The sequence below is a fragment of the Polyodon spathula genome, chromosome 2 (assembly GCF_017654505.1).
Source record: "Polyodon spathula isolate WHYD16114869_AA chromosome 2, ASM1765450v1, whole genome shotgun sequence".
NCBI lineage: Eukaryota > Metazoa > Chordata > Actinopteri > Acipenseriformes > Polyodontidae > Polyodon > Polyodon spathula.
In genome coordinates this window covers 7,618,635-7,635,872 of record NC_054535.1, presented here as the reverse complement: position 1 = coordinate 7,635,872, position 17,238 = coordinate 7,618,635, and the positions used below count along the sequence as shown (strand labels likewise).

Here is a 17,238-nt window from a genome sequence, read left to right as displayed (position 1 = left end):
GGATGGATACGGACAGTTGGATGGAGCCTTATCACATATTAGAAATCATCGCGCTGCCTCACAGAATTTAAAGTACCGGCAACTATCTTGTTTACCGTTACAGAGGTAGAGTAACTATAAAATGGAGTGAACAACTACCAGCAAATCAAATCCCAAAGTAGTAAGTAGACATGCCAATTTGGATGAAAAACAATTAAATGAACTGGAAGATAGCAAAAAAAAAAAAAAAAAAATGCTGTCTTTCAGGACTGTGGAAAATGCACATTTCAATACAACCTTAATAAAATACAAAAGGACTCCTATGAAAGTGTAGGAAACGCCCTAGGAGAATATACAATTTCAAGCTACCTTAGCCATCCCTCCGACACAGACCTCACAAAAGATTTATTTACTTTTGCATGTTTCAATTCAATTAATTTACTCAGCTTTACAGCAAGACTTCTTCAAGGTTATTTATGGAAAGTATAATCACTATTGGTAACTGTAAGTCAGACTATGAGAAGGGTGGTACAATATAACATTTAGCTTGACTGCCATGCGCTTTCTAATAAGAGCTAGTGTGTTCATCTATTGGAACAATGCCTTAGTGTTGAACCTGTTTTTTTTAGTTCAAATGGAACTATTACACATTCACACAGTCAAAACTGTGTGTTTGCTATTCACGCTCTATATCTAACCACCACCAGCTAATATTCATATTAAAGTATGTAAAGTATAGATGAGTGATATTTTTTTTTTGTCATTTTTTAACAGCTTCTTGTAAAGACAATGAGAGAGTGTGTCACAATCATGAATGTGTACACCGTAGTTTATGGTGCGATGGCAAAAAAGACTGTACTGACAGCTCAGACGAATGGGACTGTGGTAAGTTCTGCTTCTCAGGTGTGCTATGTTGTTGTTTTTGTTGTATTTCATTGTATTTGTAACCCTTCCTAGCACTTCAGATTCCTTTCAGTTGGTTTATTATTAAAGGAAAATAATAAACTTAGCGGTCCATTTATTCAGCGCTTGTCAGGTGCGTCAGGTCCAATTTATTTTCATATGCGCTGTTTAAAATGTTTTTTTCAGAGTAAAACACGTTTAAAAAACACTGCATGGCAAAAGGACACCAGCACTGCATCTTCAGCCAAGCCGGGGTACTTTACATCACCTACGATTTGATAGTACTGAATTTCTAACTTGTTCAATATCGTATCATGAGCATTCAACATTATTGTTCTTTCTGCTTAGATTCTTGTTTTCCATTCTTCCTGTAAAATCTTTCTTTTTACTACATATAAAATCTGAATTCCTCTAGGGCAGGGGTCTCCAACCCTGGTCCTGGAGAGCACCTATCCAGCAGGTTTTATAGGTGTCTTTACATCATCAGTGGCTAAACATCTGGAACACATGTTAATCTTGACTAATTAAGCCAATAATTGGTTCATTTAAGTAACTGATTGAAGTGAAAACCAGCAGCCACAGTAGCTCTCCAGGACCAGGGTTGGAGACCCTTGCTCTAGGGTGTGCAACTCTTTCTGCCCCACTCTGGATAGATTTTAGGCTTTCTAAAACTACCTTACTTTATAAACTCAGCATTTAGAAAAAATGGTCTTGAATATTTAGTAAAGCAGGTCTAAGCAGGAACAGCAGCAGAGCGTGTTAAAAGAACACATAATATGATCCTAAACAGGTAAGAAAATAATATACTCAAAAAATAAAGATGGTATAAAGAATTCCTTTATCTGTAGTCCACACTGTTACCTTACTGAAACCTGAACAGTATGTTAATGGTACCTGTATTTTTTGTAACCATGGAGGGTGTGAAATTGCATGGCTGTATGGTATTCTAGGGAATTCGATGATAGCTAAACCATGAAAGTGATTCTCAAAATCATTTTGTGAAAGTGATCACAACCTTTGATTTGAATACAACCTTGTATTCAATTTCACGCTATCTATTGCATTTACAATAAACAGCCTAATGAAAATAGGTGGGAACTGATGTTTTCAAAGGATTAAGTCAATTATACTGGTTTCAAAACAAAACAAAAAAACAGGTTAAGAAGAAACGTGAGGAAGGCAAAAAAAACAAAGATCCAAGACTAAAGCTAGATGGGATTAAATGAAGTGTGACTGAAGTAGGTGAGGATTACAAGGTTGTCAATTGCAGAGGTCTACAAGGAAAGAATGTGTTTATACATAGGGCTCTTACCAGAAGACACAGTACAGACTTAATTAATTCTTTACTAGCGTCATTGCATTCTCTGCTTGAACGAGTTTAATTTTATTAGGTCATTCAAACAAGCTCAGCATGTATAAGGTGTAGTGAGCCAAGTTGTTTTTTAAAATAGGTTAACATATTTAAAAAGGTTCGTATCTAATATATACCCATGTTGAACTCTCTTTAACAGCTGAAGAAATTAGTAGTCAACAAAAATTATATTGTAACATCCAACTGGAGGATCAGGGAACACTAAGTTAAATGCAGTGGTAGTACAGGACAAACCTCTACAACAGCGAAGATTTGAATAAATATATATTTGTTATGAATATTAGATGTACACCACCTGGCTTGCTAACAGACAGTGCCAAGGGGTCAGTACTCAGGTGGAGTTAGAGAAGTCAGGAAGTTACTTGACTATTTATGTTTCTTTGAAAGGCTGGAATTGGATTAAGTAATATGTATAGAGGGCAGGCCTTACTGCAGAAGTTATAAACTTCATAGAGTCCTGTTTGCTAAACAGTTTTAAGAGCTATCCTTTTTTTGTGCAGTGACTCTGTCGCAGACACCCTCATCCCTGCTGACCATCCATAAGTCTGCCTCAGACTATCATGTGTGTGCTGACAACTGGCAAGAGGAGCTGAGCCTGCTGGCCTGCAAGCACATGGGTTTAGGGTAAGGTCAGTAGCTTGTAGCAGAGTCTGACTGTAGCCAATTGAATCTCTGCTATACACAATGAGACATCTTTCTGTTTTCACTCAGACACCATGAAGCATCTGGCATCTATGTCCCCATATGTTTTATTCTGAAACATTAGTTCATTTATTATTATTCCATGCATCTCAGGCACAGCAACAAATAAATAAATACATTAATATTGTACTGTATTTGTAGCATTAGTAAGATGGATGTATTTGTCAAAAGGCAAGACCTATTGAGGGAAAGTAGAAGTAGCATCATGCATCTCTAAAGGAAGGCAGTAGCACCTACACACTAAATAAATACATAAATTCATAGCAGAGCTGCCAGAAGGGAAAAGCCAGCTGCACTGGTGCGTTTTAGTGGAGGCTCACCTAGAGGTGCACTTTGTCCAGATAATGATTATAAAATGATCCTGACTGGGAGTCTGACCCTGAGACTTCTGCTGCTGCTGAGCAGTAACCTTTATCATGCAAATAAACCTCCTGAAAATGAGAATGGAGGCTGGAGAGCAGAAAAAAATTATGAGTGAAAGAACCTTCACTTTACACAAAAGGAACTAAAGGTCTTTCCACTGCGGCGGCTTCCACAAGTGCCCATTAGTGCGAAAAAAAAGAGAGCCCTACACATCGTCTACAATAGAGCAGGAAGCACTGGGGCTTGTTAAAAAAACGGCAGCGCCAACTAGAAAGCAAAAACAGAACCCTGGAGCTTTGTGAACTGTGCTTCTTTCCCATATGGATCAGTTGAGTTTAGTTAAGGGTATACAAGGAAATGCAACCATTTTTTTTTTATTCAATGAAATGTAGCTCCACATTTGTTAGGGGCCAAGGAGGTGCTCAGAGGTCTGCACAGCTTATTAGCTGTCAGTGCAAGCAAGGCTTTGTCATGTGTGAACTGACAGTGAAGAGCTTACAATGGCAATGCACACTGTGTACAAAACTGGATTTGGCAGAGTTGGGAGGAGAGGGAAATGAGGATCGGTTTGTTGGAGGTTGAATGGGCCGTCCTCTTTTTTTAGGGTTATTCTGCAAACCCAGGAGCTTTGGTGACAATTTCCATCAGTTTTTGTGAACAGCAAGACAAAAAACCGTTGCTTATTGTGGTATGCTGTGGTTCAAGTTTAGCAAAGTGTGGTTAAGCAGAGTAAAAAAATGGTAAAGCTTGGTGTGGAGCAATGCAATTGCATCTTGAAAATAATGGAAACGTTTATCATGGTCATTGAGCAGAGGGGCATCTTTGTACTTTTTTTTATCCCACTTTAAAAACAGGGAGGTGGTTCTGTCGGGTTCTTACCTGTCTGTCTTTTTGCTTTCAACAGGGGTCTGTCCACCACTCGTATTGTACAAGACCAGCAAGACCAACCAGGCCGCAGGAAGTGGCTGCACCTGAGCTCTGATTGGAGACACAAGAATGGCTCCACCCTCCAAGCTCTTCTGGTGAAAGGGTGAGAAGTAACTTGGGTTCAACACTTGGAACTACACAGCATTTACACTGAAGTATCCTTTCTTTGTATTGTGTCACTGGGAACCTTTCTTTCACAAAACCACATCAACAAAAGTACTTCTAACTTCACACTTTTACAGTGAACAGAAAACCTCACACAACGTGCGTCCACAAATTTAGGCTAGACATTGAAATAGCTAATCGAGATTGGTCAACACAAGTCTTTACAACACATCTGTAATTTTCTACTGTTAGCCATGCAGAACCCCTTCAAAACATGTTTGGAATGGATTCAATTTACTGTACATTATCCAGTGATGTATTTCCATTTTTTACCACTAAGTGTCACTGTCCATACTTTGCAGTACAGCACAGTGGGTTTTTCCTCACCTTCTGCATGCAGTGGAACAACAACAACAACAACAAAAAATCTGCTCTTTCTAACAGTGCAGGAAGTAATCTGTATGGGAGGGTGTGGCAGGGTCAAAACCTCTCTCATGTAAATACTGTATTGTTGTGAGAAATAGCTTATTTATTTTGTACCGATACTTGTTTTCATTCACTTACATATTTTACAACAGGGATAGTCAATTATTTTAGTGAAGGTCCACAATTCTTGGTTACAGCAAGGTCAAGGTCCAGAGCACATTTTCACTCCTATCCCCATACCGACAAATATAGGGTTACACATGTTGTTGGTTCGAGAGTTCTTCACTGGGTTTAAAGGAGTTTTTGGTGGAATCAAAACTGTCTCATTTTTACTAGTCTGCCTTCTTTACTGATTTGTTACTGCAGGAGTTATTTCTCTGCCATAACCAGAGAATTGTATAACTACTGTATTCCTATGTGTATTCCTATATAGCAAACAAAACTGAAGCACAAGAAGAAAAAAACTGAACTGAAAAGTCAGTGAATAAAAATAAAAACACATTACAAGTAATACAAAGTACAGTAATTTTACATTCAGTGCATTTATAATTGGCTAATGCTCAAAGTAAATTGGGGAAGTGGCAGGTCCTCAAGGGCCTTGAGTTACAGGTGAGCTTAACAAGAGCAATACAGAGATGCAAAGATTTGCATCAGTCAGAAAAGGACACTGATATTAATATTAATAATGTTAGTCTTGGAGAATGAATGTCCACACACATAATGTGATCTGTAGATACATAAGACAAGAAACATTTTAACTGCATGTGTTGTAAGTCTGACAATTTTAATCACTAATACAATCAGCATACTCATTGCTAAGTTTTGCACACAGCACATTTTGGTGGATGGTGGAATGATACCATATCTGTCGTGGCCGGGTTCTGTTCGTTGCGCTACCATTGTTTGCAAAGTGAAGTTTCGTACACACGAGTAGTACAGTACGGTACATTATTGTGTGCTTTCCCTGAGTCAGGGGCACCAAAAGTAACACAAATATGTGTTGTATGTGTTTTTAAATAGAGTATTATATTGTTTTACCGGTAATATTTTTTAATCAGCTTCGAAAAGCTACTTAGCAAAAATGGGCTTTGTAGAATCGGTATTTGTCATTGTTTTCTTGGTGTTTGTGAAGTGCAATTTTCTGAACTCGTAAGGTATGAAAATTGTATCTATCTTATTGAAAATTGTATTTATCTTATTGAAAATTGTATCTATCTTATGTACTTTCAAAAAAATGATAGTTGTTTTATTAGCCATAGTGAAGGGATATGTTAACGCCACAGCAGCCAACGCACTGGGTTTCACTTCATTTGAGGTACTAATACTGTTGACTTGTACATTTTGCATCATCCATGCCCTTCACTATATCTGTTACTTACTGTCACAGCGACACCTAATGTACCCTCATGCACCGCACTCTCATTAGAAGTGTGTTGTCTGAAAAATTCACAGCATTTCCAATGTGAAGGCATAGATTGGCATTCGGATTCGGCCCATGGTCCGCCTCTTGAGGACCCCTGTTCTACGTCAAGACCCCCTTAAATGAGGCTTACTGGTTAAAGAATTTAGGATGTAGTATGTATAGCAAAACACAGACCGTATGTCTACGGTGAATCATCCTACAGAGCTGTGAGAGAATACAGTCATTCTATTCCGCTTCATGATCACAGCACAGCTTCTGTGATTCTGTTGCCATGGAGAAGTTTACATACTTTCATACACAGAATAATCAAGTGCAGTACACCTATATCTTTATTCCCTGTACTGCCCTCCTGGTAGTCTGGACATTCTGTTTGTTGACACTTCCTAGTGTACATGTGGGACCAATGTTTTGTTAGGTCTGGCAGTCTTTTTTTTAAGGTGACCATATGTCTCCGTGTTCAGTGGTACAGTTCAGGCTTTTTAACTCACAACCAAATGCGTTCTGGTAAGTGTAGTCCTGCTTCTCTTAGAATGGTACCCCAAACAGGGAAAACATACCAGAATGCATTGTGTTGTGAGTTGAAAAGCCTGAACAGTCCCAGACTGTCCTGCTGAACATGGAGCCATAGGGTCACCTTATCTTTTTTGTACTTGGTAGCTAACTGAGTGCCTACTATTGGCTGCTAGATTTGACCTTGCCTCTGTAAGAGACACATGACACCACTTACCAAAGGGAGGCATTGGAAATTCTCCTGTTTCCATGACAATTAGCTCCAGGAAGTTTTAGGCGCTTGTCGGAATACAGCAGCTCCTAGGTAATGAACACGTTTTGTTTTACTTTGGCGAACAGCCACCAGACATCTCTCATTAAACAGATTCAAAGCAACAGCCAGCCTGACGCTGTAGGTGTTTCATTACTGTTGTGCTCATAATCTGCTCCTTTCTGTTCTCTCACAATCGTATTGCAATGATGTGTTTTCTTTCTGCATGCAGGCATGTCTGTTGGAGCCGAAGCAAAGTGTCTCTCCGTTGTGTCAAAGAAGGTACTGCCATTGAAAATACTTCAGATTATATGAGATCTTCTTTTTTTTCTAAATTGTTTTGCTTTCTTATCTATGATAATCCAAATGAATAAAAAAAAAAAAGATTTCCTGCCAAGTTATTTCTCTCCTCATCTGTGAACAGCTTGTGAAAGTCCTGCAAAAAAGAAAATCTCTCTTCCACTTAAACATCCCTGAACAGATTGTTGGTCTCTTTTTCAGGGGTCTCCTATTGGGGTGCAGATGTTGTCCATTTACTGCAGAATGTTATTTGTTTTTCATTTTTTCCCCCAGACTGTGGGCGTAGACCTGCAGCTCGAATGACCAAGAGGATTCTGGGAGGCAGGACAAGTCGGCCTGGCCGCTGGCCCTGGCAGTGCTCCATGCAGAGTGACCCCAGCGGCCACATCTGCGGCTGTGTCCTCATCGGCAAGAAGTGGTTGCTGACAGTAGCACACTGCTTTGAGGGGTGAGAACAGGGAATACTGGGAAACAGGGGGTGAACATTAACTAACCACAATGATTAGTAGAAACATAAAATAGTTTGTGCACATAGTTAATGACATCAGAACTGTTAAGATTTGTACCTTTCTTTGCCGCTCAGTTTACCAGACCTGTGAGTGGGTCTTGCTTTTCCTAGCATGTGTCTGGGCTGTGACAAAAGGCATACTTTCAAGTGGTAAGATGGACAATTAAATCTTGGCAGCCAATGAAAGACCTCAACAGTACCTCATCCTACTTTAGTACCCAATAGAAACTAAGACTTTACATGCAGTGTCGTATAATAGCAAACATGAATACGAATACCAAATTGATACTTGTTATTTACATGTTTGTAAAGGTCCACAATTTTGTTTGTCAATGTGCAGACCCATACTGTATTTATCAAAGGACTGATATTTGGTTATATTTTGGCACTCTGTTTCCCTCTGTTAAGCCGGGAAAACGCTGATGTTTGGAAAGTGGTGTTCGGTATCAACAACCTGGACCACCCGTCACCCTTCATGCAGACCAGGAAGGTGAAGAGAATTATCCTGCACCCGAGGTACAACAGAGCCGTGGTGGATTACGACATCAGCATAGTGGAACTGGACGAGGAGATTAATGAGACCAGCTATGTGAGGCCTGTGTGTCTACCTAACAAAGCCCAGCATGCACAGCCAGACACGTACTGTTACATCACGGGATGGGGCCACATGGGCAACAGGAGTAAGTGTGATTTGCTCTTCAAGTATTTCCGAAAGCTTCTTGATGAGATCTGGTAAGCAAACCTACAGTGTTTCTGTCTCTCTCTTTTTTTAAACAGTGCCCTTCAAGCTGCAAGAAGGAGAGGTTCGGATTATTTCAATGGATCAGTGTCAGTCTTACTTTGACATGAAAACCATCACGTCTCGAATGCTATGTGCAGGATACGAATCTGGAACAGTGGATTCTTGTATGGTGAGTTATGCAAGTTATTTCTAGAGAAGATGCAAATTTCTGTCAAGCTATAAAGAAAATGGTTGCTTTTAAAACTTAAGCTATTGACAACTTAAATGTGTTGTAAGTCTAGAACGCACTGCAGTTTCGTAACACGCTAGACGCTGTTTTTTTTTGTTTTTATGTTGTATTGCAGTGTACAGACATTTTGTCTGTACTCATTTTAAAATGTTTTTTCTTTTTTTCTCTAATGTTGATGTTCTTTATTCTTGTTTTAATTTTATTGCAACCTTTTTGTTTTTATTGACTTGTAAAAGGTGTTGAGATACTACAGTATGAAAATAACTATATAAATACATATTTATATATTATTTAGCGAACCTTTCACATAGCAAGCACTCAGTTTACTTTTTGGTCATCAGTAAAAATAAGGGTCCTCCATTTTATACTTTAGAAATGTACTAAACAAAAGCAAGTGAGCCGTTCTGTTTGTTCTCTTCAAATGACCTGACCTCATCCCTGACTGCAGGATTATATGTCACTCTCTCAGACCTGGATTTCTGTCTTCCAGGGCGATAGCGGTGGGCCGTTAGTTTGTGAAGAATCTGCAGGGCGCTGGACCTTGTACGGGCTGACATCCTGGGGATCAGTTTGTTTTTCCCAAGTCTTGGGACCTGGCGTTTACAGCAACGTGACTCATTTCGTGGAGTGGATCGAGAGACAGATATATCTCCACACATTTCTCCTCTAGAAAGCTGTGACACAGTAGAGATGGGTGGGGCTCTTTAAAACAAATTGAGACAAGAGCTTTGGCAGCTAGTGGTTAAAAAAAAACTGTGAAGACAATTCCTGGAAATCATGGAAGGAGGAGGTATACATACAAGCAACAGATTCTCTTATGCTCGACTCATGTGCCTCTATTCATGAATTGTCAGACGCTTCTAGCATTTTCTATAGAATTTTAATTTCACTGTGCTATTTTACCATTCCATTGGAACTGGTAACTTGGCTTTGAGCCTCTTGGGTAGGGCTGTTTATAATGCAGCCAATTATTTGCAGAGGTTACATTGGTGTTTTTATAATAAAGTTAAGGGTGCTTTTGTTATAAAAGATAACTGTGGCCAACGTGTATAGCATCTTGTTATACAGTTGTTATCACAGTAGTAGTACTTCTGTTTCTATGTTCAAGACGGCACACTGCTTGTTTGGCAAGTTCTGTCACTAACATCGCAAAGAAAATGACCCAGGCTTGCCACTGCTCTGAAGAAAAAATCATAATTAGGATTTTCTTAAACCTCTGCACACTATCTAAAAACATGCTTTAGCAATCATACTAGGATTATCACAAACTTTGAATAGAAGGGAATATTTCCTAGTATGAAACAGACATGCAATTAGATTATGTGTACGATTTAAAAAGGATCCAGGAAAGAGACTGCTGTTCAATAGGCTTGGAGCCAGGCGCCCCAGATCCCCATTCCAAATGTAAAGACTACTGCAAGGTATTCTCAAAACTTAACATAGAACATGCATCTCTGAATGACTGAATTATTGTAAGAGTTATATGTAAAAATAGGAAAGCAACAAACTGGTAAATATCTGTATGCATAAGGCAAAACAGGGTATGTCCTATATTTTACTAAAACAAAAGTTAACAGAAAAGCCATCTCTGCAATACTGAGGCCATGCAGGCTGTCCAATTTCATCACAAAAGAGATGTCATTCAGGAAGGCTTGAATCAATCACAAAATGCCATTTTGTTTCAGATATACAGTATATTAAAAAAAAAAAAACAACAACATTGAAATCATTACTAACACACACAACAAAATGGGAATAACCTGACACCTGGTTATATGGTCTCCATCCAGCTCTTCCTCGAAATATGAACAACACTTGACAGACAAGTCCATTTGTGAAGTTGTACTTTTACAGTATAAATCAAATCAAGACTTTAAATGTGTCAGGCATTTGTACTGTTGATTAAAATACAATGTTTTCAATCAAGCTTTTAACTGATCTTGGTAGTTTAAAAATCAAGCTTAACAAACTTACAACAGTGAAGCAAACATGAGTTGGTGATTCTGGATTAAGGGTTGGGAGTTATTGCCGATTGGTCTATACAGTGAATTGTTAATTGTAGAAATAGACACAGCAAACCGAATTACTTCATGCCAAAGTCTCTGTCTCATGTTTTCTCTTACTTCACAAACTATATACATTGTATAACCCAGCTCTGTACCTTTCTGTTGAAGAAACATCTGTTTCTGCTGCAGTGTGTTACTGTAACATTCCATGTAAAGATTACTTATGATGTTTGTAATTTTATAAAGTATTTTTATACTGCTTTTCTATGTGCACACATGAAATATAATGTATCTTGTCTTGAATGAATTTGGTATTTTTACAATTAGTTATTGTTCTACTGTAAGTGACAATCTGAATTTGATGATTTTTAAGCAAATGTAACACATGCCAGAACCTTTGTCTAGTATACAATTCTCCAAGATAATGGTTGATATGATTATATAAACAAACAAAAAAAGGGGGGGGGGCTCCCGAGTGGCACATCCAGTAAAAGCGCTCTGCGTGAGTGCAGGATGCACCCTATAGCCTGGATGTTGCTGGTTTGAGTCTGGGCTATTCCACAGCCGACCGTGGATGGGAGTTCCCAGGAGGCAGCGCTCAATTGGCTGGGCAGGGGCAGGGGCAGGGGCAGGGTCTAGGCTGTAGCTCCTGGGTGGCTGCATGGTGAATCCGCAGTGTATAATGAAGCAGTCGGCTGACTGCACTTGCTTCAGAGGACAACATGTGTTCATCTTCGCCAGTCCCAAGTCACCACAGCAGTGAGCTGAGCCTAAATACTAAACTGGGCATTTCAAATTGGGAGAAACATAACAAAAATAATTGGCAACTACAAAATTAAGAAAAAAAAAGTCTACTTTACCAGGCAGTAAGAATAATGAGACATTGAGACACCAACCAATGAATAATGCACATGGCTATGCTGACTAAGAACAAATTGAAAAGACAACAGGAAAAACAGGTGGGGGAGGAATCACCACATTGCAAATCTATTTATTTTATTTTCTCAATAAATTATAATATTTGGAGATAAAAAAAAACAAAAAAAAAAACAAACACACTTTAAAAAGATATATACTTTAAAAAAAACACATAATCTATAAAAACGTGTAATGCCCAGCCTTCCAGGACAAGTCTGCCATATGCCTGTGTGCAGCTTTTCTAGTAAAACACTGACATGGCAAATAGAAGCCAGTCAGGTTCTCACTTGAAGGTTGATTATTGCTGATCACGGATGAGAAAAGCAAAACAAAAATTATAGTCAAGTTGACGTGTTAATGCCTACTACATATTGGTGCTTACATTTACAGAAATATCTTTGGCACAGAAAATAAAAATAAAAAAAAAAAGAATGAAATGAAGCTACACAGCGGCCCTATACCTAGAAAGCACAAACTGTTCAAAACTATATTCTGCAACTGTTATAAAACTTTAAAAAAATATCATCATCATCATCAACATCACATACTTTTGTTTGCTCTAAGGCTCTCACATGCCCTGTAAACACTCTTCTAGGTTCATACAATACTATTTAAGCTTAATAGCATTTGTGCAAATCTTAAGGATTGCAAACAAAAATGCCAATATGGGCCAGCCACTACTGGCTGCTTCATTTATTTCACTAACTTCAGTACATAGTGGCAGGGATATGAAATGTCAAACAATGATCTACTCCATAAACTAGGGTGTTGATTCAGCAGTGCTGGCTTGAAGCAGTATGTCCTGCACACTGCAGCTATGATCCGTCCTATTCAAAGATTCACCTTCATGTTCTCCTTCATCAAATGTACAGCTCAAGGCCCCAGGTACTGATCTATACCTCTGCAGAACGGGTGTTCTGGTCATGGCACTGGCAGGCACTGTAGTGTTTTGGTGTGTTTTGGTGTGTTCCGATGTGTCTTTGCCATCTGATTTGGACCGTGGTGAAGCTCCTGATCTCACTATACGACCTGCAGGTCCGGTGCAGCCAGTTATTGGTGAGCTGCATTCTCTTACAGCCATGGTGTCAGCAGCAGTGTTGACCCCCATGGGGTTTGTGTGCCCATACAGATCGCAGACTTGGGAATCTTTCCAGGCTTTAACTTCATGACTGTGCTTTTCTGGGGTCATCTTATCAAACTGGGCAGCCTTCAAGATGGGTGTAGGGAAAAAAATAGTTTGAGCGTAGCGATACACAAACCTGGAAGAGAGGAACAACATTTTAAAATTACAAGGCTATTCATACTATCCTTACATCCTTAATACAAATTAAACAGACACGTTTTAAGGTCACCAAGTCACGTATGTCTGACAGCCTTTAAATAAAACACCACCTCTTCCAAGGTTTTAAAGCACCTGCCTCAGTATATGCTCATGCTTTGCCATCCCTACAAATCTGAAAGCAGAATTGGCAGACATGTTAAATCAGGAAATAACAGTGGATATCACAAGGGGTCAAAATAGGAAAGTTTCTATTTAAATAAACATAGGGAAGTAATGGACATAAAACTGCAAAACTCCAGGATTACGAGAGGAAAACATACAGTGATCACTGTGTGTTGAGGGTTAGCTGGCAACGAGATATGAAACATTGGCAAAGCTTTACAATGGGACATCGATTATTGTGTTTTTTGTCTTTACCTGGGCAAAAGTGCTGCGATGGTAGTCAGAACACAGACCAAGTAGAAGACTGGATCGGACATATATTTCTCCATGATCCCAATAGGGTTGGCTGGAGAGTTGCAGGTTACACAAGTAGCACTGAAGATCAGAGCAAACACAAAGTAAAATAGCCCACTTCCAATCAGGATAACCGCATGTATCCAAGTCTGAAATTGAAAATTGTAAAATGTGAACATGCAAAATGATCCAAGGAAGCTTACCCAATGCTAGTTGTTAAACTAATGTTCAGTACAAGAAAGGCATGGCAGAATGAGTCTCGCCTCCAGGAAAGGCAGTTCTCAGACACTGTGGAAGATAGTTGTTCTGTACTGCAATTACATTATCCATCATCCTGGTCACACAGTAGTTTCTAGGCAAACGGCTCTGTTCCAAGCCATTCCTTTTAAAAATACATGTTTTATGATTTTTTTTTTTTTTTTTTAATTTAGTTATGGCATTATAAAATTGTGCCACCTGTTTCAATTATCCATTTAAAATTGTCCTGAAGGAACCAATGCTAGCAACATATTATTAGTCTCTACTGGTTCATGTGATACTTACCAAGGTTTTGCTTTCTAAAACAAGATGGAGGAGAACTATTAAGAGAGCAGATGTGTTTATAGGTGTTCCAAAAGAGAAGAGGTCGATATCAGAATCTGCATACACCTGTAAAAAAAAGAAAATTACATTTCAGCAACAAAATAATCCACTAACAAACAATTCAAAGGTTTACTACTAGCTCAATTCTTTCACGTGTGCATTTACCACATCGTTACATTGGAATATATTGTATGTTGATACTTTTAGTACTTGGGTTACTGCTGTCATCGTTTTATGGCTGAGATAATTCTGAATTCCAGCATGCTACAACCATCAATGAAATTCACCACACTTGCAGTGAAAACAAATTCCTGAGTTCACTGATCTGCAGTTCTACCAAAAATGTTGCTGGTATTGCCATTAAATGGTAAAGAATAAATATGGTAATGAAGAAAACAGGTATAGGGGCAGCAAGTGTTTAGTTTTCTCTTGAAGATATATTCATGTTAAATGTTACAAAATGAGGAATTCACTTTGAGACCTTCAGTTAACAAGTACTTGTTGGTCCCTGCTTTTTGTAAAATTCTATAAACCTCTTCCCAAAATACACTTACAAAATATGGAAGGAAGAAGCAGACAAGGCTTTGATAAAATGCATCCAACATTGTCAACCAGAAAGTGGATGGCAAGTAGGCCTGTAAGTAGAAGAACAAGAGCAGAAAATGTTACTCTCCTTAAAATCAATGAAAAGGAAAATTTTCAGGCACCTTTAAAAGCAATTTGGGTACATTTCTAAACTACGGAATGTGTATTGCTGACATGATTTGGTTTACGAATGATATCATTCATTACCTCAGAGTTTTGACCACTTTTGTAAAGCTCTGGCAGCCGTGTGAGTGTCTCAGCAGAAATATCTTTGTCCAAGATCCCATATATTACAGGGGGAGCCGAGGTGAAGAGCAGGTTAAAGAAAATGAGAATCCAATAGTTTGTCATCGTGTTCCCAGAAAACCCGCAAAAGAACTGATACCAGAAGAGCAGGTTCACATAGGCCTAGAAAAGGAACAGGACACAAGATGGCTGGTATAAAATAACCTTGCTGGCAAATACTGTGTATCATAATAAAAGAAGTACAAATAACCATGTATCTACTGACTGTAGCAGTTGTTGCACATTTTCCCCCAGATTTTATAGTTACAAACTTTTTAAAAGAGTACCCTAATCAAGTTTCATTATCATACAAGCAGTTCTCATTTGATTAGAAACTCCAAAGGTAACATAAATACAGACGCCTGGACAAACACATCCACTACACCTCTTGTAGCAGAGGAATCCATCCCATAGGGGAAAGCATTGAAAGACTAGTTCAATTCCATGTAGGTCAGGTATGCCACCTTATACTTACAACATTTTTATAGAAGAAATAAAGAGACATATTGGCTAATCTTGTGTAACACCAATGACCGTGGACAAGCAGCAACTTGCTTAAATGTTTAAATCTTGATATAGCAAAGTCACTGGACATCACAGCCTGAAAGAAAGAGAAAGCACTGTAAATTCCTATCAAAACGATACTTGGCAAATTGTGTAATGACCGCATGTTTAACGGTGTCAAAATACCTGCATGCCTTCCTGTCCTGAAATTCCTATTCCAACATCAGCAACCTGGATCATGCTGACATCATTGGCACCATCACCTAAATAGAATGATGAGGTTGTACATACATTTTTACATCTTTAATAGCATGTCTTATGTCCTGCTACATCCTCTTATAGATACAGATGTAGAGACACAAGATACAAGTAAGTTTACCTATAGCAAGAGCCAGGACACCCAGTTTGTCTCGCACTAGCTTGACCACTTGGCTCTTCTGCAGTGGGGTTGATCTACAACACACGACTGCTCGGCACTGCCTGGTTAGTTCCAGGAAAGTTTCCTCCAGGCTCTCGTGCAAAGCGTACTCCAGTGTCTTCCCATCAATCACCAAGCTGAAGCCAGGCACTGGCCCTCCACTGGGCCCAGGGATGCTCTCTCTGATTTCCTTTATAAGTGTATTAAGCAATGCCTCACAGCAGTCCTGGAAATGATAGAAATGATGTGATACAATCCAAGTTAGAATTTCGGTAACTAATAATACTATGTAACACAATTTTTGTTCCTGGTTAGTAAGTGTTATTTCCTAATTGCTTATGCCTCAAAAGTATAGAAAATGGCTATTATTCCCCACAAACTTTGCTTTTGTGACCAGGGCAGTGATATTTCAAAATATCACTATTTTCAATGGGAAAACGGGCAAATGTGTGTCTTCTAAAAAGATTTAGAAGTGAGCAGTTTTTCGAGATTTACGATTATACTGTATTTACAGTATAATCGTAAATCTCGAAAAACTACTCACTTCTAAATCTTTTGTAGTCATTTTTGTATTACTTTAGTATAAATACATGCTAATTTGGATTCATATGTTGTTTTATTCTGACTTTATGTGAATGAAAAGACACACATTTGCCCGTTTTCCCATTGGAAATAATGATATTTTGAAATATCACAGTCCTGGTCACAAAAGCAAAGTTTGTGGGGAATAATAGCCATTTTCTATACTTTTGAGGCATAAGCAATTAGGAAATAACACTTACTACCCAGGACCAAAAAAAAAATAATAATAATTGTTACACAATGTAATTAATGATAGGTAGGGGTTGAAAATACAAGCAAATATGCCCTCTTAAAAAAAAGTCAGGAAAACACACATTTTAAATGGCACTACCCTTGCATAACTGCTAACACTCCTACTTAAAAAGTAACCTTACAGTAGCACCAAAAAAGAATAAACTAATTTCCAGTAACACATACACATATGTTGGTGTATTGCAGCAGAGGGCACCAATTTACATTATGAAATTATACAAAATTCCTTGTAGTGTTTTTTCTAACCAGTTTGATAATACATGTATTCCTTCGCACTTTCAAGATGTCCTTTAACCATTTTTTGCATCTGAAAAAATAGCCTGTCTTAAAATTGAGTACAGTATTGTGATGAGTGTATTAAACATCGCTAATAAAAGATGCGACTACCAGAGTACACAAACAGCAACGTGACTGACTGCTAAGAAAAGACAACAAAAGACATCTGCCAGAATATACAAGCAGCGACGTGATTCCTGCTGAGACAAACTAACCAAAACGTTACTGCTCGATTTCAAATCACCCATGTTATACAGACAGCCATTTTCAAAGAAGCCTCATTAGCTTTCCTGAGGAACTCAAAGAGAAGCTTTTATAATTTTATTGTTTCCAACAAGCAGGACCAGCTTGGA

At 38.5% G+C, this 17,238-nt stretch overlaps 2 protein-coding genes across 4 annotated transcripts in view; one reads left to right on the top strand and one right to left on the bottom strand.

The window, feature by feature from the left end:
• Nucleotides 1-11,213, top strand: part of LOC121329640 (atrial natriuretic peptide-converting enzyme-like) — a 49,732-nt gene extending 38,519 nt beyond the window's left edge. For both annotated transcript variants that reach the window (XM_041275340.1, XM_041275348.1), the window contains exons 15-22: nt 754-864; nt 2,755-2,878; nt 4,224-4,349; nt 7,193-7,242; nt 7,534-7,708; nt 8,177-8,448; nt 8,546-8,679; nt 9,230-11,213. In XM_041275340.1, coding sequence (XP_041131274.1) covers nt 754-864; nt 2,755-2,878; nt 4,224-4,349; nt 7,193-7,242; nt 7,534-7,708; nt 8,177-8,448; nt 8,546-8,679; nt 9,230-9,409 — 1,172 coding nt within the window. In that variant the 3' untranslated portion in view covers nt 9,410-11,213. The remainder of the gene's footprint in view (nt 1-753; nt 865-2,754; nt 2,879-4,223; nt 4,350-7,192; nt 7,243-7,533; nt 7,709-8,176; nt 8,449-8,545; nt 8,680-9,229) is intronic.
• A 143-nt stretch (nt 11,214-11,356) lies between these two features.
• LOC121329629 (phospholipid-transporting ATPase VD-like) overlaps nt 11,357-17,238 on the bottom strand; it is a 45,363-nt gene continuing 39,481 nt past the window's right edge. For both annotated transcript variants that reach the window (XM_041275319.1, XM_041275327.1), the window contains exons 15-22: nt 15,737-16,001; nt 15,544-15,620; nt 15,329-15,454; nt 14,776-14,976; nt 14,538-14,618; nt 13,945-14,049; nt 13,363-13,550; nt 11,357-12,922 (exon numbers count right to left, since the gene is read on the bottom strand). In XM_041275319.1, coding sequence (XP_041131253.1) covers nt 12,424-12,922; nt 13,363-13,550; nt 13,945-14,049; nt 14,538-14,618; nt 14,776-14,976; nt 15,329-15,454; nt 15,544-15,620; nt 15,737-16,001 — 1,542 coding nt within the window. In that variant the 3' untranslated portion in view covers nt 11,357-12,423. The remainder of the gene's footprint in view (nt 12,923-13,362; nt 13,551-13,944; nt 14,050-14,537; nt 14,619-14,775; nt 14,977-15,328; nt 15,455-15,543; nt 15,621-15,736; nt 16,002-17,238) is intronic.